At 47.1% G+C, this 25,322-nt stretch overlaps 1 protein-coding gene across 2 annotated transcripts; it reads right to left on the reverse strand.

Moving 5' to 3' along the window:
- Nucleotides 1-61: 61 nt before the first annotated feature.
- On the reverse strand, nucleotides 62-25,322 carry DDB2 (damage specific DNA binding protein 2). Of its 2 annotated transcripts, XM_007999740.3 has the most exons (10): nucleotides 24,991-25,315; nucleotides 23,775-23,911; nucleotides 23,198-23,389; nucleotides 6,680-6,825; nucleotides 4,971-5,070; nucleotides 4,709-4,886; nucleotides 4,234-4,376; nucleotides 1,619-1,783; nucleotides 1,420-1,465; nucleotides 62-483 (listed from the first exon to the last, which is right to left on the reverse strand). In XM_007999740.3, exons 1-10 carry the CDS (start codon nucleotides 25,115-25,117, stop codon nucleotides 434-436), a joined length of 1,284 nt encoding a protein of 427 aa, XP_007997931.1. In that variant the 5' UTR covers nucleotides 25,118-25,315; the 3' UTR covers nucleotides 62-433. The 2 variants fall into 2 exon arrangements, with proteins under 2 accessions (XP_007997931.1, XP_007997937.1); XM_007999746.3 differs by lacking the exon at nucleotides 1,619-1,783 and having other exon boundaries at nucleotides 24,991-25,322.

The raw sequence follows: 25,322 nt of genomic DNA on the forward strand, positions 1-25,322 counted from the left end.
TCATTTCTGAGACGCAAGAAGCTCTCTGACCAGGTCACTTCTGGAAGATCCACACAAAAGCTCAGTCGGGTATGGTTTTATTGGCTGTATCAAAAGTGAGCAGAAATCAAATAACTGCTTGATCCCTCTGCTACCACCCACTGAGAGGAGGAGAAAAGTCATTTAGTTCCAAGATAACCTTGGTTCCAGGCTAGATACAGAGGGGCCCTTGGGGCAGCTGCGTCACCAACTCTGGAGCAGTCTCTGGAGGTAGGTCCAGAGCATTAACACAAAAGTGTCCCAGTCCCACAGCGCCCCAGCTCCCAGCACCTCTGCTCCAACCCTAGCTGTGGATACTTTTGGCCCTTTAACAAATCGCCACCTCTGCTCGCAGGACTTGATCCCATGTGTGGGCTCCAAGACCTTGTCTAGCCCACACCTTCTTTAGTGTCTCTCATTTCCGGGTCCTGGCTTCCTCCTGGCTCCAGATGAGAATGTGGTAACCTAGGAGGAATGCGACCAGTCTGACTTACACCTTCCGTTACCAGTCTCTCAGAGCCTGGGGCTGGCCTGCAAACCTAGGATTTGGTAAAGAAATACCAGGAAGGCCAGGCACAGTGGCTCACGCCTGTAATCCCAGCACTTTGGGAGGCCAAGGCGGGCGGATCGTGAGGTCAGGAGATCGAGATCATCCTGGCTAACACGGTGAAACCCCATCTCTACTAAAAATACAAAAAATTAGCTGGGCGTGGTAGCAGGCACCTGTAGTCCCAGCTACTCGGGAGGTTGAGGCAGGAGAATGGCATGAACCCAGGAGGCAGAGTTTCCACTGAGCCAAGATCGTGCCACTGCACTCCAGCCTGGGGGGACACAGCGAGACTCCATCTCAAAAAAAAAAAGGAATACTAGGAAACTGGCCAGCATAATGGCTCACACCTGTAATCCCAGCACTTTGGGAGGCCAAGCCGGACGGATCACCTGAGGTCAGGAGTTTGAGACCAGCCTGGCCAACATGGTAAAAGCCCGTCTCTACTAAAAATATGAAAAAAATTAGCTGGACGTGGTAGCAGGCACCTGTAATCCCAGCTACTCGGGAGGCTGAGGCAGGAGAATCTCTTGAACCCGAGAGGCGGAGGTTGCAGTGAGTCAAGACCATGCCATTGCACTCCGGTCTGGGCCACAAGAGTGAAACCCTGTCTCAAAAAAAAAGAAAAAAGAAATAAATATTAGGAAACTGGACAGTAGCCAGGCATTGCATGACCAAGACAAAGCCAGAGGCATGGAGGGCCTTGGCTAAAGAGACCACTGTCTCCCAGCCATCTTCTTCACGGGCCACTGCCCTAGGGTGAATGTGGCAGGGCAGGGCTGAGGCTGGCCCGCACTGAACCTTGGGAAGTAGGATTGGGCTCGGCAAGTCAGATACATCCTCTTCCTACTCACCCATTGCAGAGGCCAGCGTGTCCCCCATGTGATTGAACTCATTGAGCTGCAGAGACAAGAGTGTCAACACAAGGAAAGGGTGAAGGTATTAGCAGAGACATAGAAGGGCACACAAAACCTAATTTCTGGTCATTTTTGGTCAATAAGGTAGGTTGAATCCCTGCTTCCTCCCATCATTATTTGAGGGCCCAAGCCTCACCGAACTGATGCCAGAAGATTCTGGGTCATAGAGCTGACACATCATCTTCCCTGAGTTTCCATCAAACACATCGATCGTCCTCATTTCATAGGGGGTACAACTTTTGAAATTAGGATCTGGGTATCGGCCTACGACAATGAGGTTGTAGCGAGGATGCCAGGCTGCCTAGGAGGTGGAGAGGCCGGTCATGAGAGTAAACGCAGAACATGACCAAGAGGGACATTAAACATCAACAAAGAGGGACATCAAAAGTATTCTTTGGGCCAAGCGCGGTGGCTCACGCCTGTAATCTCAACACTTTGGGAGGCCGAGGTGGGCGGATCACGAGGTCAGGCGATCGAGACCATCCTGGCTAACATGGTGAAACACTGTCTCTACTAAAAATACCAAAAAAAAATTAGCTGGGTGTGGTGGCACATGCCTGTAGTTCCAGCTACTCGGGAGGCTGAGGCAGGGGAATCACTTGAATCTGGGAGGCGGAGGTTGCAGTGAGCCAAGATGATGCCACTGCACTCCAGCCTAGGGGACAGAGCAAGACTCTGTCTCAAAGGAAAAAAAAAAAAGGGTATTATTTGCCAGTAACAAGCCAACCTAATAATGGGGGTAAGTCTTACAGAAAACAACAAGAATGGTTTTTGGTTGTGTTTGCCTCTGCCATTGCACATTTTTAATCCCTAGCTGGCCTCCCTGGCCCTTAGGGCAGCTTCAGGCCTTCTCCCTCACTTGCATTTCCTAAGATCATGCTAACTGATAAACGTTTTCACCTCAGCCTGACCCAGATATTAGCCTAAGAGGTCAGCCTACAACAAAGCAAAAGACTCCTCTGATGACCAAAACCTAACAGGACTTCAGTTCTGGAGGAACCCCACTATCATCCCGCCTCTGTCAGCATGAATTACTAAGAGTTGAGTATAGAATTGCTACTGGCTAAAAAAGAGAAGGAAACCCACGTTCCCCAGATCACCTCACTAAAAACAAATCTGGCAGTTATTAAAATGACAAAATTGGATGGGATTTTCCTAATTAAACTTCTCAAGGAAGTTTTGAAGGAGGAAAGACATGGTTAGCAGGAAGGAAGAAATAGTACATGCAAAGGCTTAGAAGTAAGTCACAAATCACAGGAAGCTGTAATGACTTATGACACCTGGCTAGATACAAACTGGGACATGGGGACAGATGGATTATTAGGAACACTGATGGATTAACAGGAACACCAATTGGGGAAGGATTCTTGACATTATTTATTAAGAGCTTGGATGTGATTGAGGTACATGGGGGCCACTCAATATTCAATCATCATTTATTGAGTACTTACCAATACTTACCAGGTGCTGGGCATGGGGCCAAGTGCTTTAAGTATACTGACTCATCGTCACAACAACCCTATCAGTTAGAGACTAGTATTCCCTTTTTGCAGATGAGGAAACAGATCCAAAATATAAATAATTTGCCCAAGGATTCTAACCCGGGGGGTCTGGCTGCTGGAAACTGGTGCTCTCCACCACTAGGCTGAACTGACCAGAGAAGTACAGGCATAAAACCTGAAGATCTGAAGAGGATCTGTAGTTTTGGAAAAGGATGCAGAACTAGCAGAGCTCAGGCTGCATGGGGGCTCAGGCAAGAAGGCATCAAAGGACTTGAAAGCCATTAGTCTTGGGGACTAAGGATAGAGAAGCTATTAACAAGACCCCGTGAAAAGGTGGGAAAATAAAAGACTTATTTTTATTATTAGAAGCACTGAAACCTGCAAGACAAACTAAGAAGGCAAAGTTGCCAGGCCTGGTGGCTCATGCCTGTAATCCCAGCACTTTGGGAGGCCAAGGCGGGAGGACAGCTTCAACCTAGGAGTTCAAGACCAGCTTGGGCAACATGGCAAAACCCCATCTCTACAAAAAATAAAAAAATTAGCTGGATGTGGTGGCACACACCTGTAGTCCAATCTACTCCCGAGGCTAAGATGGAAGGATTGCTTGAACCCAGGAGGTTGAGGCTGCAGTGAGCTATGTTTCTGCCACTGCACTCCAGCCTGGGTGACAGAGCAAGACCCTGTTTCAAGAAAGGAAAAAAAAAAAAAAAGGACCAGCCTGGGTAACACAGGAATACCCTGTCTTTAAAAAACAAAAAGCAAAAAAGAAACACAAAAACAAAACAATGAGGCAGGAGGATCGCTTGAGCCTGGGAGATCAAGGCTGCAATGAACCATGATTGCCCCACTGTACTCCCAGCTGGGTGACAAAGCGAGACCCTGCCTTAAAAAAAATAAATAAATAAAAGGTGAAGGTTTGTGGGTCAACTGTACACAGGTAACTGAAGCTGAGAAGACAGAACAGAGGGTCAGGATCTTAGAAAATGCTCACCGTGAGATCAGAGCTGGGCTGAAAAAACTCAGAAAAATACTTTATCAGAGAGACAGAAAGAAAACTCAACCATATGGAATGGCAGAAGTGGGATAAAAGGAAGAGAGAGCGCCAAAGGGTAAGAGATGCTCTGTGCTTGGGCCAGGAGCGATCTGGGGTGGCAGGCTTACCACATCAGCCCTTCCCCACCGTGGGCAGACCTGCTCCAGCCTCATGATCACAGCTTCCTTCTGGGAGCTCCTTCCCTCCGCCACTCACCTTGATGGGTGTGAGGTGCTGGAAGTGACGGTGAGGGTGCGGGATCAGGCCCAGGGGGCAGTCCCACTGGGAAGCAGAGTAAATTCGGATCTCGCTCTTCTGGTCCGTGGTCAGGAGCCGGGCTCCATCGGGACTGAAACAAGCTGGCAAAGTGAAAAGCCCCTGAGCTGAAGGAACCACGAGCCCCCTGTGGTCCTGGCCTTGCAGGCCTTCTCCTGCAGGGGTACCCTCCCTACCACTCCTCTCTAGACAGGAGCGGAAAGGAAGAGGTGAACCTGGGCTGTGAACAACAACAAAATTCTGGAAACTCAGCAGCTGATGGGGACAGCCACAGCCACAAAGGTTCCCAGACATCAGCTTGGCAGACGCTATCAGGGGTAAAGGTTTGTGGTAGTGGCTTCCACGCTGAGGGAACACCCCAGCAGCAGTCAGATAGGCAGGGTCTGCAGGAGAGATGAGGTCTGGGATATCACACCTGCGTTGACAGGATGCCTGTGCGGCAGCGAGTAGAGGAAGCTGGCTTTCCCTCTAACCTGGCGCAGGTCCCAGATTTTCACTGTTTGATCTACGGAGGCTGTGGCCAGGAACCAATCACAGCATGGGTTCAGGGCCACATGCGTCACTTTCTTTTTGTGCATTCTGAGATTCCAAAGCTGCAGAGAAGAGCTCGGTTCAGGTGGGGACACAGAACCGAGGTGGGGATGAGGGAGGGAAAGGCAGGACCTGGGAGAACGTACCTCTTTGCCGTCCATGTTCAGCAGGATCACGTTCCCCACGTTGTCTCCTGTAACCACCATTCGGCTACTGGCGGACACATCCAGGCTACAAAACCAGATGCTGGAGGGAAAGACTGTGTTGTAAGATTCTTGGGGACAGAGATAGGCCTGTTTACTCACTGTTGCCGCTCCAATGACTAACCCACAGTGGGCATTCAATAAATATTTGTTGAATGAATGAATAACTGTCTTGCTGTGGATTCCTAGCGAGGAACATTCAGACTGCTCTACTGTCCAGACAGAGGGAATGGGGTAATGGGGCTCAGAAATCTGTCCGGTTACTGCTGGGCCCAGGATCCCCAGCTCCTAAGAGTCTCTGAAGCAGACAAAGCTCAGACCATAAAGCAAGCCCCAGGGCATGCCCGCTCCCATACCCTGGGTTCTAAGCAGTCCTCCTTTACTGCTCTCTCCTTTCACTCTCCACCCTTTGGGCCAAAGGAGACACAAGCCAAACAGGGATTGCCTGGCTCTGTTCCTCAGAGCTGGCTGGAAAGGCACTTCTGCCCCCTTCTGAACACTGAGGGAAAAAACACACAACCAGGAGCTCTTCTGGTCCCTCAAACCACTGGACTGGGAGGCTGACTAGGGGGTGCTTCAGGGATCCTGCTATCCAGCCAGAGGAGCTCAGCTCACAGTTTTTCTCTCAAACCCTCAAATCCATGCTACACTGACTTTTGCCATCCCCTATGAATATCTTCAAGCAGAAAGATTTCTTGCGGAAAACTAGCCTGGAGCCTCGTCTATCCAATCACCTGCTGAATTGCACATGCACTCCTCATCCCTGCAGGACAGCCCAGGATCCCATCCAATGCTAGTTACACCCCAGCACCCTCACTTGATTCCTCAGGGAACAGTCAGAGTCCCGGCTCTAGCTGGAAATCAAAGTGACGAGTATTCTGTAACTTCTTTTTTTTTTTTTTTGAGATGGAATTTCACTCTTGTTGCCCAGGCTGGAGTGCAGTGGCGCAATCTCGGCTCACTGCAACCTCTGCCTCCTGGGTTCAAGCTATTCTCTTGCTTCAGCCTCCCAACTAGCTGGGAATTACAGGCACCTACCACCACGTCCGGCTCATTTTTCGTATTGTTAGTAGAGATGGGGTTTCACCATGTTGGCCAGGCTGGTCTTGAACTCCTGACCTCAGGTCATCCACCCACCTTGGCCTCCCAAAGTGCTGGGATTACAGGCATGAGCCACTGCACCCAGCTGCATTCTGTAATTTCTCCAGCCACTTTCTCTTGGGAAGTCCAGAGCACTTTATGGACAAGATTCTATCCATGTAAGCTTGCACCCAGGAACGGCTCAGGTCATTACACCACAGCGAGTGCAGGGAATTCAGTCTCAAGTTCTTAGCTGCTGCTCCATTCTCTAGGTGGCTTTCTGGGCCCATGCCATGCTGGCTTATCTAGTGAAGGTCAAGGTCTAGTCTAATACAGGTATGACTTACAGAAGAGCTGAGGCTCCAGAACACCTTCCCAAAGCAGTAACCCACCTGGACCAAAGTGAGGGTGGCCAAGGAACAGTTTGAGAAAGAGAAAGAAGGGCGGAAAGTGGCTGACATCTTTCCTTTCTTCCCTGTGCCAGGTTGGGTTGAGGAAATGGGATCTGGATGCTCTTGCCGGAACTACACCTAAGCTTAGAAGCCCTTTCCCCGCCTAGTTAAACTACTCACTTGATGGTGTCTGAGCTGGCAAAAACTCGTAGAATGTTGCCTTTAAAGTCTTGCAGCCTAGTTGTTCCCTCCATTGAGGCGGCGTAAAACTGGTTGGTATTGAGAGGGTTAAACTTCAGCCCAGTGATGCTCCCTCCAGCTCCAATCTAACACGAGGAAGGAAAAAGCCAGTGAGTGATGACGGGCCTGGCAGTGAGGAACCAGGCCTGGGCACACGTGCTGCGCTGTCACAGAAGCACCAACGAGCAGTGCGTGGGGCCAGGTCAGCTCGGACACCTAAACACTAGGATGCTCTCCACAGGGCCTTCACTTCTTTTTCTTTTCCCTTGAAATAGGGTCTTTCTCTGTCACTTAGGCTGAAGTGCAGTGGCATGAACATAGCTCACTGCAGCCTCAATCTCCCGAGCTCAAGCGATCCTCCCACCTCAGCCTCCCAAGTAGCTGGGACTACAGGTGCACACATCATGCCCAGTTCATTTTTGTTTTTGTTTTTGTTTTTTTTAAAAGATGGGGTTTTGTCATGTTGTCCAGGCTGGTCTTGAACTCTTGAGCTCAAGCGATCTGCCCACCTCGGCCTCCCTAAGTGCTGGCATTACAAGTGCTAATTTTTAAAAAATTGTTGGTAGAGACAGGGTCTCATTGTGGTGCCCAGGCTGGCCTCGAACTCCTGAGCTCAAGCGATCCTCCTACCGTGGCTTCCCAAAGTGCTAAGATTACAGGCATGAGCCACTTTGCCTGGCCCCTTCCTTTCCTTCCTTTCTTTCTTTCTCTTTCTTCCTCCCTCCCTCCCTCCCTCCCTTCCTTTCCTTTTTTTTGTTTTTTTTTTTTTGAGATGGAGTCCCACTCTGTCACCCAGGCTGGAGTGCAATGGTGTGATCTCGGCTCATTGCAACCTCTGCCTTCCAGGTTCAAGCGATTCTCCTGCCTCAGCCTCCCAAGCAGCTGGGATTACAGGTGCCCACCACCACGCATGGCTAAATTTTGTATTTTTAGAAGAGACAGGGTTTCACCATGTTGGCCAGGCAGGTCTTGAACTCCTGACCTCAGGTGATCCGCCAGCCTCAGCCTCCCAAAGTGCTGGGATTATAGGCGTGAGCCACTAAGTCTGGCCTCCCTTCATTTCTTAAGGCTTTATTTTTACTTTCTTTTTTTTTATTAACATATAGCAAATTTGGGGTATACAGTTCTCTGAATTTTAACATATGTATAGATTTAAATAACCACCACCCAAATCAAAATGCAGAACATTTGCAACAGCCCAAAAACTCCATTGTGCTATCCTATTGCAATCACACCCTCCCCTCGCCCCCAGCCCCTGGCTGATCTGTTCTCCATCACTATTGTTTTGCCCTCATAGAATGTCCAATAGACCAGGCACAGTAATCCCACCACCTGGGAGACTGAGGCGGGGGGACTGCTTGAGGCCAGGAGTTCAAGACCAGCCTGAGCAATATAGGGAGAACCCCCATCTCTACAAAAAAAAAAAAAAATACACACACACACACACACACATATATATACACACACACACATATATATATAGGCATGGTGGTAGGTGCCTGTGGTTCTAGCTACTCAGAAGGCTGAGGTGGGAGGATGACGGAACCCTGGAGGTCGAGGCTGCAGTGAGTTGTGATCGCATCACTGCACTCTAGCGTGGGTGACAGAGCAAGATCCTGTCTCTAAAAATAAAATTAAATTACATTAAAGATAGAATTAAAAATAGAATGTCATGTAAATGAATTAGGCAGTATGAAACCTTTTGAGACTGTCTTGTTTCATGTCACTCATCATGCCTCTGAGATTCATCCGAGTTTGCTTTATCAACAGCTCATCTCATTTTATTGCTGAGATATTATTCCATTTTATGGATGTGCCCTAATTTGCTATTCCCACAGTGCTCTCTTTAGAAGGGCTTCAGCTCAGAGCAGTGGCAGAGTTAGGAGGGCAAGAGTCAGATCTGTGCCCCTTCCTATTCTTCCAGTCATCCCAGAAAATTATGATGAAAATAATCATGATAATATCAATGGCTTAACCTTATTAATTGCTTACTATGTATTAGGCACTGTTTTTTTGGGGGGATTTTCTTTTTTTTTTTTTTTTAGATGGAGTCTTGCTCTGTCGCCCAGGCTGGAGTGCAGTGGCACAACCTCAGCTCACTGCAGCCTCCAACTTCCGGATTCAAGCGATCCTCCTGCCTCATCCTCCTGAGTAGCTGGGATTACATGCCCGTACCATCACACCCGGCTAATTTTTGTATTTTTAGTAAAGACGAGTTTCACCATGTTGGTCAGGCTGGTCTCGAACTCCCGACCTCAGGTGATTGGCCTGCCTCAGCCTCCCAAAGTGCTGGGATTACAGGCGTGAGCCACTGTGCCCGGTCAGGCACTGTTTTAAGAACTTTACATCCCCAAGATGGAAACTTCTCCACTTCTCTGCCTTTCTCCACCTTTTCCACTTCTTCCTTACGCTGCAGCTATCCCAGCCTCATAGAACTGTACAAGTTCCTCTATGCAACAATCACTTAGCTATCGCAACATACTAACTGGCACGTTCCCTTCCCTCTATAAAACGTTCTAACTTCACGGTCATTCTTTTTTTTTCTTTTTTTTTCTTTTTTTTTTTTTTTTTGAGACGGAGTCTTGCTCTGCCGCCCAGGCTGGAGTGCAGTGCCTGGATCTCAACTCACTGCAAGCTCCGCCTCCCGGGTTCACGCCATTCTCCTGCCTCAGCCTCCCCAGTAGCTGCGACTACAGGCGCCCGCCACCTCGCCCGGCTAGTTTTTTTGTATTTTTAGTAGAGACGGGGTTTCACCGTGTTAGCCTGGATGGTCTCAATCTCCTGACCTCGTGATCCGCCCGTCTCGGCCTCCCAAAGTGCTGGGATTACAGGCTTGAGCCACCGCGCCCGGCCGCCTCACGGTCATTCTAATGCTCACAGTCTGCCAAATACTTGCTGGTAGTATGACAATCTTCTGCTCCCTCCAGTTGAGTTCTATGCTTACCAAACCAAGGCTTGGTTGTAGTTGTTCTCAAATCTGTTTATTCCAGTTGCATCTTTTATTGTAATTAATACCAAATTTAATTAAGCATGTAAACTGATGAAATACATGCAAAAACAAAGGCCATTGTTACTTCTACAAAAGCCGTGTTGAAAGCTTTCAGAGAACTCGGTAATGAGTTGCAAAAAGAATAGCCATTGGCTGGGCACAGCAGCTCACATCTATAATCCCAGTATTTTGGGGGGCTGGGGTAGGAGAATCGCTTAAGGCCAGGAGTTCGAAACCTTGATGCAGTGGTGCAATCCTGGCTCAGTGTAGCCCCAACCTCCTGGGCTCAAGCAGTCCTCCCGCCGCCTCAGCCTCCCAAGTAGCTGGGGCTATAGGTGTGTGTCACCAATTTTTATTATTTATTTATTTTTTTTAGAGACAGGGTCTCACTATGTAACTCAGGCTGGTCTCAAATTCCTGGGCTCAAGCAATCCTTCCACCTCAGTGTCCCAAAGTCCTGTTACAGGCATGACCCACTGGGTCCAGCCTCTATAAAAAATTATTAAAAATCAGTTGGGAGTGATGGTGTACACGTGTGCTCATAGCTATTCGAGAGGCTGAGGCGGGATGATGACTTGAGCCCAAGAGTTCAAGGCTGTAGTAAGTTATGATCCTACCACTGCATTCCAGCCTGGGCGGCAGAGCAAGACCCTATCTCTATTGGGAGAAAAAAAAAAAAAAAGAGCCATCAAATTAAGCACGGGGTGAGACACTTATAAAAGATTAAGGTAATAAAACTGTAAAGAGAATCTGCAATCAGATTGCTTCACAACTGTCTTTACTTTGTATACTGAAAATAATAATTTCATATCAATGTCTTCAATTCAAATTCAACACCACAGAGTCGATTCGAGTTTCTCTCTTTCCATATTTATAATTCCCTTCTATGACAGTGAAAAATGTGGTTCCCATTATACTCAATATACTTACATATTTGATTAATCTCCTTGTATTTAACCAGTCTTCCACTATTGCTGCCACACACCCCCCAAATGCACGCCTTCCTTAGGATGCTTGGACTCTTGTACCCTCCCGAGGGCACAATCACCCTCTCCCCTCTCTCCACTCCCTCAACCATACAGACACAACTTCCTTGCCCACATCAGGCACCATGGCCGCCCCTCTGCATGCAAAAGCCCTGCTCACCCCACTTGACTCCACCACCCCACGCTAGACCTCCCTGTGGGTCAGCCTCCTTACCCCCGCTCCAGACTTCACTGTTCCATGCCCAGCCTCCTCTGCTCTCCACCCCTGCCTGCATGGATGCCCCTCTGATCTTGCTTGGGTCCAGTCTCTATATACTGAGCTGCCACCTGCCACCTGTACTGACACCCACCTCAGCTTCAGGGGCCCCAGCATCTGGTACTTCCAGCACTGTAGCCTCCCCACTACATAAACATCTATCTTGCTTGATCCTACCTATTGACTTTTGGTTTGAACTGTTCAGGAAGGGAAAAAGAAGATGATGAAAGAGGAAGATAGATAGATAGATTTTTTTTTTTGAGATGGAGTCTCACTCTAGCCCAGGCTGGAGTGCAATGGTGCGATCTCAGCTAACTGCAATCTCCGCCTCCCAGGTTTAAGCAATTCTCTAGCCTCAGCCTCCCAAGTACCTGGGATTACAGGCTCACGCCACCATGCTTAACTAAGTTTTGTATTTTTAGTAGAGACGGAGTTTCATCATGTTGGCCAGGCTGGTCTCGAACTCCTGACCTCATGTGATCTGCCTGCCTCGGCCTCCCAAAGTGCTGGGATTACAGTCATGAGCCACCAGACCTGGCTGAGGAAGAGATACTGATCTTTCTTTTTTTTTATTTTTATTTATTTTTTGAGACAGAGTCCCACACTGTTGCCCAGACTGGAGTGCAGTGACACAATCTTGGCTCACGGCAACCTCTGCCTCCTGGGTTCAAGCAATTCTCCTGCCTCAGCTTCCCGAGTAGCTGGGATTACAGGTACCTGCTACCATGCTCGGCGAATTTTTGTGTATTTTTAGTAGAGACAGGGTTTTGCCATGTTGGCCCGGCTGGCCTCAAACTCCTGACCTCAGGTGATCTGCCCACTTTGGCCACCCAAAGTGCTGAGATTACAGGAGTAAGCCACTGCACCCAGCTAGATATTGATCTTAAATCCTCCCTCTCCACAGACTAGAAAACAAGGGAATCATTCCCAAGCTAATGAGGGCAGCATAATCTTTTTTTTGAGACAGAGTTGTGCTCTGTCGCTCAGGCTGGACCACAGTGGTGCAATCTCGGCTTACTACAACCCAACCTCTGCCTCCTGGGCTCAAGCAATTCTCAGAAATCAGCATAATCTTTTTTTTTTTTTTTTTTTTTTCCTGAGACAGAGCCTCACTGTTGCCAGGCTAGAATGCAGTGGCGTGATCTCAGCTCACTGCAACCTCTGCTTTCCGGGTTCAAACAATTCTCCTGCCTCAGCCTCCCAGGTAGTGCACCACCACACCCAGTTAATTTTTGCACATTTAGTACAGACTGGGTTTCACCGTGTTGGCCAGGATGGTCTCCATCTCCTGACCTTGTGACCCACCCGCCTCGGCCTCCCAAAGTGCTGGAATTACTGGAGTGATCCACCACGCCCGGCCAGAAATGAGCATAATCTTGATACACAAATATGACAAGGATTTGGCCAATTTTACACATGAACACAGATGCAAAGATCTTAAAATATTTGCCAACTCAATCCAGTAATATTTAAAAATGATAAATACATCATGTCCAGGATGAACTTATTCCAAGAATGCAAGGTTGGTTCACTATTAAAAATCAATCAGGCTAGCTTAGCATGTTGGTAGGTGCCTGTAATTCTAGCTTCTTGGGAGGCTGAGGCAGGAGAATTGCTTGAACCCGGGAGGCAGAGGTTGCAGTGAGCCAAGGTCACGCCATTGCATTCCAGGCTGGGCAACAAGAGTGAAACTCCATCTCAAAATTAAAAAAAAAAAAATCAGGCATCAAAAGAAACAATCCACAGAGTGAAAAGGCAATCTATGAAGTGGGAGAAGATATTTTCAAATCATAGATCTGATAAGAGGTTAATATCATGGCCGGGCACAGTGTCTCACCCCTGTAATCCCAGCACTTTGGGAGGCCAAGGCGGGCGGACCACCTGAGGTCAGGAGTTTAAGACCAGCCTGGTCAACATGGTGAAACCCTGTCTCTACTAAAAATACAAAAATTAGCCGGGCATGGTGGCTCATGCCTGTAATCCCAGCTACTCAGGAGGCTGAGGCAGGAGAATTGCTTGAACCCGGGAGGTGGAGATTGCAGTGAGCAGAGATTGCGCCATTACACTCCAGCTTGCACGACAGGAGCGAAACTCCATCTCAAAAAACAAAAAAAAAACAAAAAAGAGGTTAATATCCAGAATATATAAAGAACCCCTACAAAACAACAACAAATAACCCAACTAAAAGCAGGCAAAGAGGAGTTCAAGACCAGCCTGGGAGACTAGCAAGACCCAGTCTCTACAGAAAAAAAAATTTTTTAAGTTAGTAGGTCCTTTCTGTAAGAGATAGCGAAAAAAACAAAACAAAACAAAGTTAGCAGGGTATGGTGGCAAGCACCTGCAGTCCCAGCCTTAGCCAGAGTGGCTAAGGCAGCAGGATGACTGGAGCCCAGAAGTTCGAAGCTGCAGTGAGCTATGATCATGCCACTGCACTGCAGCCTAGGTGACCAAGTAAGACCCTGTTTCAAAAAAAAAAAAAAAAAAAAAGGCAAAGGACTTGAATAGACATTCCTTCAAAGAAAATATGCAAATGGCCAAGAAGCACACGTAAAGATGCTCAACATCACTAATCATTTGAGAAATGCAAATGAAACTACACTGCTATCACCTCACATCACTTAGGACGGCCACTATCAAAAAAACAGAAAAGGCTGAGCATGGTGGCTCACGCCTGTAATCCCAGCAATTTGGGAGGCCAAGGCCGGTGAATCACCTGAGGTCAGGAGTTCAAGACCAGCCTGGCCAACATGGCAAAACCCATCTCTACTGAACATACAAAAATTAGCTGGGCATGGTGGTGTGTGCCTATAATCTCAGCTACTCTGGAGGCTGAGTCAGGAGAATCAGTTGAACTCGGGAGGCAGAGGTTGCAGTAAGCGGATTCTACGCCACTGCATTCCAGCCTGGGTGACAGAGGGAGACTCCATCTCAAAAAGAAAAAGAAAAGAAAAGAAAAGAAAAGAAATGTTGGTGAGGAAGTGGGGAAGTAGGAAGATTTGTACACTGCTGATGGGAACGTGAGATGGTACAGCCAGTATGGAAAACAGTATGGTGGTTCCTCAAAAAATGAACAACAGAATTACCATTTGATGAAGCAATCCTACTTACTGGCATTAGCCCCAAAGAACTGAAGTCGGGGTCTCAAAGGGATATTTGCACACCCATATTCACTGCAGCATTATTCACAGTAGCCAAAAGATGAAGTCAACCTAAGTGTCTGCCAGTGAATAAACAGATAAACAAAAGGTGGTACACACGAATGATGGAATATTATTCAGCCTTAAAGAAGGAAATTCTGCCACATCCTACAACATGGATGAATCTTACAACACTGTATTAAGGGAAATAAGCCTGTCACAAAAAGATAAATACTGTATGATTCCACTTAGATGAGATATCTAAAGTAGTCAAACTCACAGAAACAGAAAGTAGTACTGTGATTGCCAGGGGATAAGGGGAGGAAGAAGTGGAGAATTGTTGTTCAGTGGGTATAGAGTTTCAATTTTACAAGAAAAAAGTTCTAGTGATCTGTTGTACAACAATGTGAATATAGTTAACATTACTAAACTGTATACTTAAAAATAGTTAAGATTGTAAATTTTGTTACGTGTTTTCTACCAGTTTTTTTTTTTTTTAATAGAGATGGAGTCTCACTCTGTTGTCCAGGCTGGAGTGCAGTGGTGTAATCTCGGGCCACTGCAACCTCTGCCTCCCGGGTTCAAGTGATTCTCCTGCCTCAGCCTCCCAAGTAGCTGGGATTATAGGCGCCCACCACCATGCCCAGCTAATTTTTTTGTATTTTTAGTAGAGATGGGGTTTCACCATGTTGGCCAGGCTGGTCTCGATCTCCTGACCTCGAGATCTGTCCATCTCAGCCTCCCAAAGTGCTGGGATTACAGGTGTGAGACACTGAGCCTGGCCCACAATTTTTTTTTTAAAAGCAGTATTACATGTTAGAGTTTTTTGTTTTGTTTTGTTTTGTTTGTTTGTTTGTTTTTAAGACACAGGATCGGGCCAGGCACAGTGTCTCACGCCTGTAATCACAGCACTTTGGGAGGCCAAGGCAGGCAGATCACTTGACGTTAGGAGTCCGAGACTCGCCTGGCCAATATGGCGAAACTTGGTCTCTACTAAAAATACAAAAATTAGCTGGGCGTGATGGTGCACACTTGTAATCCCAGCTACTCGGTAGGCTGAGGCAGGAGGATCGCTTGAACCTGGGAGGTGGAGGTTGCAGTGAGCTGAGATCGTGCCAGTGTATTCCAGCCTGGAGGACAGAGTGAGACCCTGCCTCACAAAAGAAAGAAGAGGAAATAATAAATATGAGGAGAGAAATGGAAGATATGAAAAAAAAAAGACCCAACTTCTAGAGGGGATATGCAGTATCTGAAATGAAAAATACACTGGGCTACTTTGCCTATGGAATAGCCCTGCTCTGCACAAGCAGGAAAGAGAGGAGAAAAGAGAAGAGAGAAGGGGGGGGGGAGGGGAGGGGAAGGAGGAAGGAAGGAAAGAAAGAAAAGAAAAGGAAGGGGAAGGGAAAGGGAAAGGGAAGGAAGGGAAGAAGGAAGGGATTGACAGCAGGTCAGATATTACAGAAGTGAAGATCAGTGAACAACTGCACAAAATGAAACAGGGGAAAAGACAAAAATTAACAGTACAACAATGACCTGCTGGACAATATGTAATTGGAGACCCAAGAGAAAAAGAACTATTTGTAAGAAATAATGGGTTGGGCAAAGTGGCTCATGCTTGTAATCCCAGCATTTTGAGAGACCAAGGTGGGCGGATCACTGGAGGTCAGGAGTTCCAGACCAGCCTGGCCAACATGGTGAAACCCCATCTCTACTTAAAAAAAAAAAAAAAAAAATTAGCCAGGCGAGGTGGTGGGTGCCTGTAATCCCAGCTACTCCAGAGGTTGAGAGAGGGAGAATTGCTTGAACCCTGGAGGTGGAGGTTGCAGTGAGCCGAGATCATGGCACTGCATTGTAGCCTGGCCAACACAGCAAGACTTTGTCTCAAAAAAAAAAAAAAAAAATTCACAAATCAAAGAAGCTTAGTGATCTCCACAAGCACATCATCATAATTTATTTATTTATTTTTTTGAGATGGAGTCTCTCTCTGTTGCCCAGGCTGGAGTGCAGTGGTGTGATCTTGGCTCCCTGCAAGCTCCACCTCCCGGGTTCACGCCATTCTCCTGCCTCAGCCTCCCAAGTAGCTGGGACTACAGGTGCCCGCCACCACGCCTGGCTAATTTTTTTGTATTTTTAGTAGAGACGGGGTTTCACCGTGTAGCCAGGATGGTCTCTATCTCCTGACCTCGCGATCCGCCCGCCTCTGCCTCCAAAAGTGCTGGGATTACAGGCATGAGCTACCGCGCCCCCTGGTCTCATAATCATTTTTAAAGCCACCAGAAGAAAAATTACATAGGGAGGAACATAAGGATAGCAGCAAACTTCTCATCAGGATGTTTCGTTTTGTTTTTCTTTTTTTTTTTTTTTTTTTTGAGACGAGTCTTGCTCTGTAGCCCGGGCTGGAGTGCAGTGGCCGGATCTCAGCTCACTGCAAGCTCTGCCTCCCGGGTTTACGCCATTCTCCTGCCTCAGCCTCCGGAGTAGCTGGGACTACAGGCGCCCGCCACCTCGCCCGGCTAGTTTTTTGTATTTTTAGTAGAGACGGGGTTTCACTGTGTTAGCCAGGATGGTCTCGATCTCCTGACCTCGTGATCCGCCCGTCTCGGCCTCCCAAAGTGCTGGGATTACAGGCTTGAGCCACCGCGCCCGGCCTTGTTTTGTTTTTCTAATTAAGACAGGATCTTGCTCTGTCACCCAGACTTGCCGAGCTCACTGAAGTCTTGGACTCCTGGGCTTAAGCAATTCTCCCACCTCAGCCTCCAGAGTAGCTGGAACTGCAAGTTCAAGAGATAGGATCTCGCTGTGTTTCCTAGGTTGGTCTTAAAGTCCTGGCCTCAAGAGAACCCCCAGCCTCAGTCTCTCAAAGTGCTGAGATTACAGGCATGAACCATTGTGCCCAGCTAGAAATCATCTTTATTTTTATTTATTTTTGAGACACAGTCTCGCTCTGTCACCCAGACTGGAGTGCAGTATGACGCCATCTTGGCTCACTGCAACCTCTGCCTCCCAGGTTCAAGCACGATTCTCATGCCTCAGCCTCCCAAGTAGCTGGGATTACTGGTGAGCACCACCAGACCCAGCTAATTTTTGTATTTTTAGTAGAGGCGGGGTTTCATCATGTTGGCCAGGCTGGTCTGGAACTTATGACCACAAATGATCCACTTGCCTTGGCCTCCCAAAGTGCTAGGATTACAGGCGTAAGCCACCGCGCCCGGCCTAGAAATCATCTTTAAAGCACTGAAGAAAGAAAGCTGCGAACCAATATATGGTACGTGATAAATAAATACAATTTTAATTCGTCAATTAAAAAATAAAAGTTAAATAATTTAAAAAACTGTGAACCTAGAATTCTATACTTAGCAAAAACATCCTCCCCCAAAATAAAGGCAAAATACTTTTCGAGACAAACAACAGTGGAAAGTATTCATCAACAATCTGCATTATAAGAAATATGAAAGGAATTTCTTCAGGCAGAAGGAAAATATTACCAAAAGGAAATCTGGATCACATGAAAGAATGAAAGCACTGGACATGACAATATGTGGGTAAATAGAAAAGCCTTTTCTCATTTAAAAAGTATCTTTAAAACATTCCTACTCAATAATCCAGCCATTCCACTGCTAAGTATTTACCCAAGAAAAATGAAAACATATATCCACACAAATACTTGTACGTGAATGTTCACAGCCACTTTATATGTTGCATTCAAAAACTAGAGAAAATTCCAAATGTCCTTCAATAGGTAAATGAATAAACTGTAGCATATCAATACAATGCGACTGGGTGCAGTGGCTCATGCCTATAATCCCAGCACTTTGGGAGGCCGAGGCAGGATTGCTTGAGGCCAGGAGTTTGAAAGTAGCCTGTGCAACAGAGTGAGACCCCTGTCTCTGTAACAAAATTTAAAAATTAGCCAAGTACGGTGGCCTGTTCATGTAGTGCCAGCTACTCAGGAGGCTGAGGTGGGAGAATCGCTTGAGCCGAGGAGGTTGAGGCTATGCTGAGCCATGATCATGCCTGTGTGACACAGCAAGACCCTGTCTTTAAAAAAAAAAAAAAACCAGCCGAGTGCGGTGGCTCACGCCTGTAATCCCAGCACTTTGGGAGGCCGAGGCGGGTGGATCATGAGGTCAGGAGATCCAGACCATCCTGACTAACATGGTGAAACTCCATCTCTACTAAAAATACAAAAAAATTAGCCGGGTGTGGCGGTGTATGCCTGTAGTCCCAGCTACTCCGAGGCCGAGGCAGGAGAATGGTGTGAACCTGGGAGGCGGAGCTTGCAGTGAGCCGAGATCGCGCCACTGCACTCCCGCCTGGGTGACAGAGCAAGACTCCGTCTCAAAAAAAAAAAACCAAAAAACCCAAAAAACAATGAACCATTATTCAGAAAGATTAAAACAACAACAACAAAAAACTACACATAAAAATGTAGATAAATTTCAAATAATTATACTGAAAGAAGTTAGAACAAAAATAAAAGAGCATATGTTCTATGATTCTATTTATATATAATTCTAGAAAATGTAAATTAATCTCTAAAAATAAAAAGTAGATCAGCAGTTTACAGTGAATAAGATATTGGGTAGAGAGGAGTGGATTACAAAGGGTCATAGATAACTCATCTATCTCTCATGCCCCAAATATACTACAAAGGGGGGGAAATGTGAGTTATTTCAATTGTGGTAATGGCTTCACAGTTGTACACATATGTCAAAACTCATCAAATTAAAAAATTTTTTTTTAATTTTTATTTTTTACTGCTCCTATGGAGTAGGACTACCCCATAGGCTGAGAATAGCCAAATTGTACACTTAAAATAGGTGCAGTTTATGTCCACTATACCTCAATAAAGATATAATTTAAAAAACCCAGGCCAGGTGCAGTGGCTCACGCCTGTAATCCCAGCACTTTGGGAGGCCGAGGTGGGTGGATCACTTGAGGTCAGGAGTTCGAGACCAGCCTGGCCAATATGGTGAAACCCCATTCCTACTAAAAATATAAAAATTTAGGCCGGGCACGGTGGCTCAAACCTGTAATGCCAACACTTTGGGAAGCCAAGGCAGGTGGATCACCTTAGGCTAGGAGTTCAAGACCAGCCTGGCCAACATGGTGAAACCCCGTCTCTACTAAAAATATAAAAATTAGCTGGGTGTGGTGGTAGGTGCCTGTAATCCCAGCTACTCAGGAGGCTGAGGCAGGAGAATCACTTGAACTCGGGAGGCAGAGGTTGCAGTGGGCCGAGATCACACTACTGCACTCCAGCCTGGGCAACAGAGTGAGACTCTGTCTCAAAAAAACAAAACAAAACAAAAATTAGCTGGGTGTGCTGCTGCATGCCTATAATCCCAGCTACTTGGGAGGCTGAGGAAGAAGAATTGCTTGAACCCAAGAGGCAGAGGTTGCAGTGAGGTGAGATCGCACCACTGCACTCCAGCCTACGAGACAGAGTAGGACTCAGACTCGGAAAAAAAAAAAAAAATAGTGTACACATGCACAGAGGGATGATGAAAATGGGGATTTTGGATCATATTTAATTTATTTTCTATACTTTTCTCTGTATTTTTTTATGGTAAGAATACATTGTTTTGTTTTTTTGAGAGATGGAGTCTCTCTGTGTTGCCTAGGCTGGAGTGCAGTGGCACCATCTTGGCTCACTGCAACCTCCACCTCCCAGGTTCAAGCGATTCTCCTGCTTCAGATTCCTGAGTAGCTGGGACTACAGGTGTGTGCCACTACTCCCGGCTAATTTTTATATTTTTAGTAGAGACAGGGTTTCACTATGTGTTGGTCAGGCTGGTCTTGAACTCCTGACCTCAGGTGATCCACCCACCTCGGCCTCCCAAAGCGCTGGGATTACAGGTGTGAGCCACTGCACCTGGCCCCATACATTGTTTTTATAATAGTAATAAAATTAAGCTATCTTCATTGTGAAGCTGTAATACATATTCCCTTGACAAGGGCCTGAAGAATGTAGAGGTCACAGCCAAGGTCAGATGACTAAAGAAGTGACAAAATGAGGCACTGTTACTCCTCCAGTAACTGGTCTCAAATCAGCATTCTGCTGTCAGCATCTGGGAGTAAAACCAGACAGTTCTCCTCCAGACTGCCATACCCTTCCTTTGCTCCAACCTAGCTCCCTACAACTGCAAGTCACGAAATTCAATGCCTAGACCAATCTTCATTACAGTGTAAAGAAAGCTTACACTGTAAAGAAAGTTACATGCATGTCATAAGGTGATGCAAAAAAAAAAAAAAAAAAAAAATCTCAGTCTGGCACAAGTTCAAAGCACTTGTCATTACCCTGTTAGTCAGGAAGATCTTCCCCTAGAATACCCTACACTGCTTCTTCCCATCTCCAGGCATAAGCTAAATTCCTCTATTCCCATGTCCTAGACTCCTGGAGAAAACAAGAAAACAAATTTCTTCCTGTCTGAGCTCTGGGTTCTGACTTCAACTTCAAGCCGCCTTATTGGTGGTCACCTGTCTCTTTAGCTAGGCAGGAAACCTACCCCTCTCTGTCCACGGCACTCCTCTGACTGCCTTTCTGGGGGCTGCTGGCACTTGTTCCTTGAACACCCATCTCACACCTTGAATTCCAGTCTCCCACACCTGTCTAACCTGGACTTTTCTGGTGGGCTGCTCTCCAAATCCCTCCACTTACGAGACCTCCTCCTGGGTTCCTCCCATCTCTACCTTTAAACCAGAGTTAGAAAAATAGTGGGCTGAAGCAGAATTCAGCTGAGATGTGTGTTTAATTTTATTCAGTGCCAACATTAAGAAGTTCTAGAGGCCCAGCACAGTGGCTTAGCCCTGTAATCCCAAGCAGTTTGGGAAGACAAGACAGAAGGATTGCTTGAGGCCGGGAGTTTGAGACCAGCCTGGGCAAAGCAGAGACCACATCTCTAGAAATTAGCCAGGCATGGTGGTGCGCACCTGTAGTCCCAGCTACATGGGAGGCTGAAGCTGGAGGACTCCTTGAGTCAGGGAGGTGGAGGCTGCAGTTAGCTATGGTTGTGCCACTGCACTCCAGCCTGGGTGACAGAATGAGACTCAAAAAATAAAAAAAAAATAAGATAATGAAGTTCTGGAGACTGGTTACACAATTTACCTAATGCCATTGAACTGTGCACTTAAAAATGGTTATGAAAGTAAGTTTCATGTTATATGTATTTTATCATTATTTTTTAAAAAGTTTTAAATGGCTAAGGTGATAAATTTTATGTTACATGTATTTTACAATTTTTTTAAAACTCAAGATATTTGACATTAAAAAAATGAGGATTTGTGGCTTTGTTTGAAAAAATCACATCTGAGAGCACAAGACCTACATTTTTGCACAACGGACATCTCTAGTTTACCCCTGACGCTACCACCATACATTCTTTTTTTTTTTTCCACTCTGTTTGGCTTCTGGAGCCATACAAGTTTGTGACTCCTGCTCTAAACCCAGTGTCACTTTTCACAGCACAGACCTCCAATGTTAGCCACCAGCTGGGCTGGCTAAAGGTCTTAGAGGGGATGACACACTCACCTCTCAGCAATGGATGATAAACTCTGACACAACAAAGACCATCCCCAAGAACTCTATGCCAAACCTCACCCAATCACACTACGCCTTTCCTTCTTTTCTCTCCATTTACCTAATATTGCTCCTCCTTGCTCATCCATGGAGTCTTCTCTATTCACTCCAATTCACAAGGGGTTCTTCCTTCTTTCACATTCTGTAGCACTTGGCATCTGTATTGTTAATTACCTCGTATGTATACATCCCATCTGCTCAATTACACTTCAAGCCCCTCATTCATTCAACAAATATAAAGCAGCTACTCTAGGCCAGACTGTTCCGGGCACCGGGAATAGAGTGGTGAACCAGACAGGCAAGGTCCCTGCCATCAGTGGGCAAACACATACAAATAAGCATCAGATCTCAGACACTGGCCAACACTTGGGGGAAACGTGAAGCAGGGTAATGATACCGGGAATGACGGTAGAGGAGTGGGATCTACGTTATGAGTAAGGACCACCAGTGAAAGCCTCTTTGAAGAGGTAGAATCAGCAAAGACCTGCATGAGAAGACGCCAGCCATGAGAAGACCATGGGGAAAAGCACTCCAGTCAATGGGAACAGCAATTACAGAGACTGGGTTTCAGGAATAGAAACAACTGGTGTGGCTACAGCATAGGAAGTGAGAAAAGACAGTGGTGTAAGATGAGGTCAATGTGGTAAGAAGGAGCTTCAATTCTTTTTTTTTTTTTTCTGAGATGGAGTCTCACTCTGTTGCCCAGGCTGGAGTGCAGTGGTGCGATCTCGGCTCACTACAACCTTCGCCTCCTGGGTTCAAGCGATTCTCCTGCCTCAGCCTGCCGAGTAGGTGGGACTACAGGTGCGCGCCACCACATCCAGCAAATTTTTTGTATTTTTAGTAGAGACGGGGTTTCACCATGTTGGCCAGGATGGTCTAGATCTCTTGACCTCGTGGTCAGCCCACCTTGGCCTCCCAAAGTGCTGGGATTATAGGCGTGAGCCACCACGCCCAGCCCAGAAGGGGTTTCAATTCTATGGGTGATCAATAGTCTATATCTTCTAGTATTTTAAGGGCAGGCGTTAGAAAAATATATACCATCACCATTTACGTATTTGAAAATGCCCACAGTTACTTTTGATCCCAGTACTCTTCCTGACAATTACTGGATGACATCAATATCCCTTTCATTCCTTCAATAAACACTCCTTATTTTTATTTTATTTTACTATTTTTTTTTTGAGATGGAGTTTCACTCTTGTTGCCCAGGTTGGAGCGTAATGGTGCAATCTTGGCTCACTGCAACCTCACCTCCCAGGTTCAAACGATTCTCCTGCCTCAGCCTCCTGAGTAGCTGGGATTACAGGCACCTGCTACCACGCCCAGCTAATTTTTGTATTTTTAGTAGAGACAGGGTTTCAGCATGTTGGCCAGGCTGGTCTCAAACTCCAGACCTCAGGTGATCCGCCCGCCTCAGCCTCCCAAAGTGCTGGGATTACAGGCGTGAACCACCGCCGCCCGGCCAGCAAACACTTCTTTAGCACGACCTGGCATGGGGAACTGCTCACCCCTTTGATGAAGGTGGGTTTGTCCTTGATGCCAAAATTCCAGAGCATGATATCTCCCCCTTTGGAACCCACAGCCACAGTGCTGGGGTGAGTCGGGTGCCACGCCAAGGATGTAGCCCTCCTGTCAAAGGGGGCAGCCTTTTGTAATATCCGGTAAGAATCCAGAGTGTGCAAAAAGGACTGCTGGAGCCCCTGCCACAGAGAGAAATGAATTAGGTTGAATTAAAACCCAAGTTCTGGGTAAACTGCCAATCTTTGCCTCCTTCATAGATGAGCCCTAGAGCCAAGTCCTCCCACCAAAGGAAAGCTAACTGCCTGCCCTGTGCATGAAAATATTTGCAATCTACATGAACTAATAATCTGGGAAAGCAAAAGGGGTAGAGTGCATTCCAGCTGGGACCTTTACAACATAAGACTTTTTTTACCTGGCTGAGTGCCCAGTAGGCCAGTCACCACAGTCTGGGTGATCGGACCACTCTGACAAGCTGGTGAACCAAGCCATCATCTAATTTGGGAGCATGCAATAGTAAAAATGCACATGTAAACCCTTGAGGACTTCAGGCAAAAAATGCCTTACCTGCTGGACAGATGGCCAGGAAGCTCTGCCCAGCTTATGCTGGTGGAGGGTCCTAACGATGCTGCGGCATGGCGGCAGGATCTGTGGGCCAGCCAGCCCCGCCCAGAGGCAGTCTGAGTCACCTCTTCTGCTAGGACCTGCCAAGCAGAACAGACATATTTTCCTCTCCAATCTCACGAAAGGTTTTTCTGCTGAATTCCCTGAAAGGAAGCCTTGTTTCATTCGGCATGGCTAATCTCTGTCTCATCATCTCCTGGGGCCTTTCCGTGTCTGTGCGGTCTCACCCAGCACCAGAAATAAAAAAAAAAAATGAGTAGGGATTTGGCCCCTTCCCCAAAACACTCCCCCAAACAGTAAGACTGAAATGAAAGTAAATACAATCGTGCAGGGTTCCTGAGACCCCAGCCAAAGAAACACACAAGAATAAAGTACACTGCAGAACTCTTCCCAGTTTGGGCTGCAAAACGAGATGGGACAGGGTCACAATTTTACAAATCACATATAATGCACAATAAAAATATTTTAGGGGAGCATGGCAGAAGTCACCGTTTAGGAAAAGAAGGAATAGGAAGGCCTGGAAATGCTCTTAACTAGGTTACTTCTGGGGAGGTGAGTGAAATTAGAATAGCAATAAAGCAACAACTTCGGATCACCAAACTTGTATTTGAGGACCCAATCACTATAGGTCCAACATCCTGACAACCAATTCTTTCTTCTCATGGACAAAAACCACTTGATTAACAAGCCCCAGCTCCAGTTTTTGAGTGTCTCGAAACTCCTTATAGCCCCAGGTTCAAGCCCCAGTAAACCTCAGAGAATGAGCTTTCTAAGGAGGGAAGGAATTGGGGGCTCTCACAACTGACCACCTAGCACGTGCAGCTAACAAGCGTGACTATGAAATCCAGCACACACAGTGCCAGGAAAGGTAGGATTCTCTGAAGCCGTCCAAACTGTGCAAGAACCCTGCTACAAACAAGGAATCTGACAAGTCCGTGTGTCTGTTGTTACGGAGCTTGTCTGCTTCCTGTCACCTGGCGGGAGAGGTGTTGAAGCCTAAACGCTCTGGTGTCAAAGAACCTGTAGGTAGAATGCACAGCCGGAGGCATCCGTGACCTGCGCCGGCCTCGGGAGCCTCGGAGCACCCATCCCCCGCTGCAGCCTCCTGCGCGAGCACCCCAAAAGGCGGAAATATTCAAGCAGCAGGCACAGGCAGTACCGGAGCCCTTCGCACAGAGCTTCTTGGCCTCGGGCTCCAGCTCCCGGGGACTCCTGCTCCTCTTGTTCCTGGGGCGTAATACAATCTCGGAGGTCTTCTGGGTTTCTGGGCGTTTCTTGGGAGCCATCGCGTCCTCCGTGCGAAGGGGTACTGTGCTCTATGCGAAGATCATGGAGGGAGGATTGAGAGACCTCTGGGGAGAAACAAGGCGGGGACTACAAAACTGCGGGGCCACAGGTAGCCGACTAAGCCAACTTCCCGCCAAACATGCCCAGGGCTTGTTCAAACCAGCTCCGAGCTCCGGCCCCACCCGTCTAGGAGACCCCGCCCCT

The sequence above is a fragment of the Chlorocebus sabaeus genome, chromosome 1, assembly GCF_047675955.1.
Source record: "Chlorocebus sabaeus isolate Y175 chromosome 1, mChlSab1.0.hap1, whole genome shotgun sequence".
NCBI lineage: Eukaryota > Metazoa > Chordata > Mammalia > Primates > Cercopithecidae > Chlorocebus > Chlorocebus sabaeus.

What these genes read in the sequence shown, in the direction of transcription:
- DDB2 (XM_007999740.3), bottom strand. Translation starts at nt 25,117, where the DNA reads ATGGCTCCCAAGAAACGCCCAGAAACCCAGAAGACCTCCGAGATTGTA. An exon ending in GCCAGCTCAGACACCATCAA is followed by an intron (nt 5,071 to 6,679) that starts GTGAGTAGTTTA and finishes CTTTCCCTCCAG; the next exon opens with CATCTGGTTTTGTAGCCTGG. An exon ending in TGAACATGGACGGCAAAGAG is followed by an intron (nt 4,887 to 4,970) that starts GTACGTTCTCCC and finishes TCTTCTCTGCAG; the next exon opens with CTTTGGAATCTCAGAATGCA.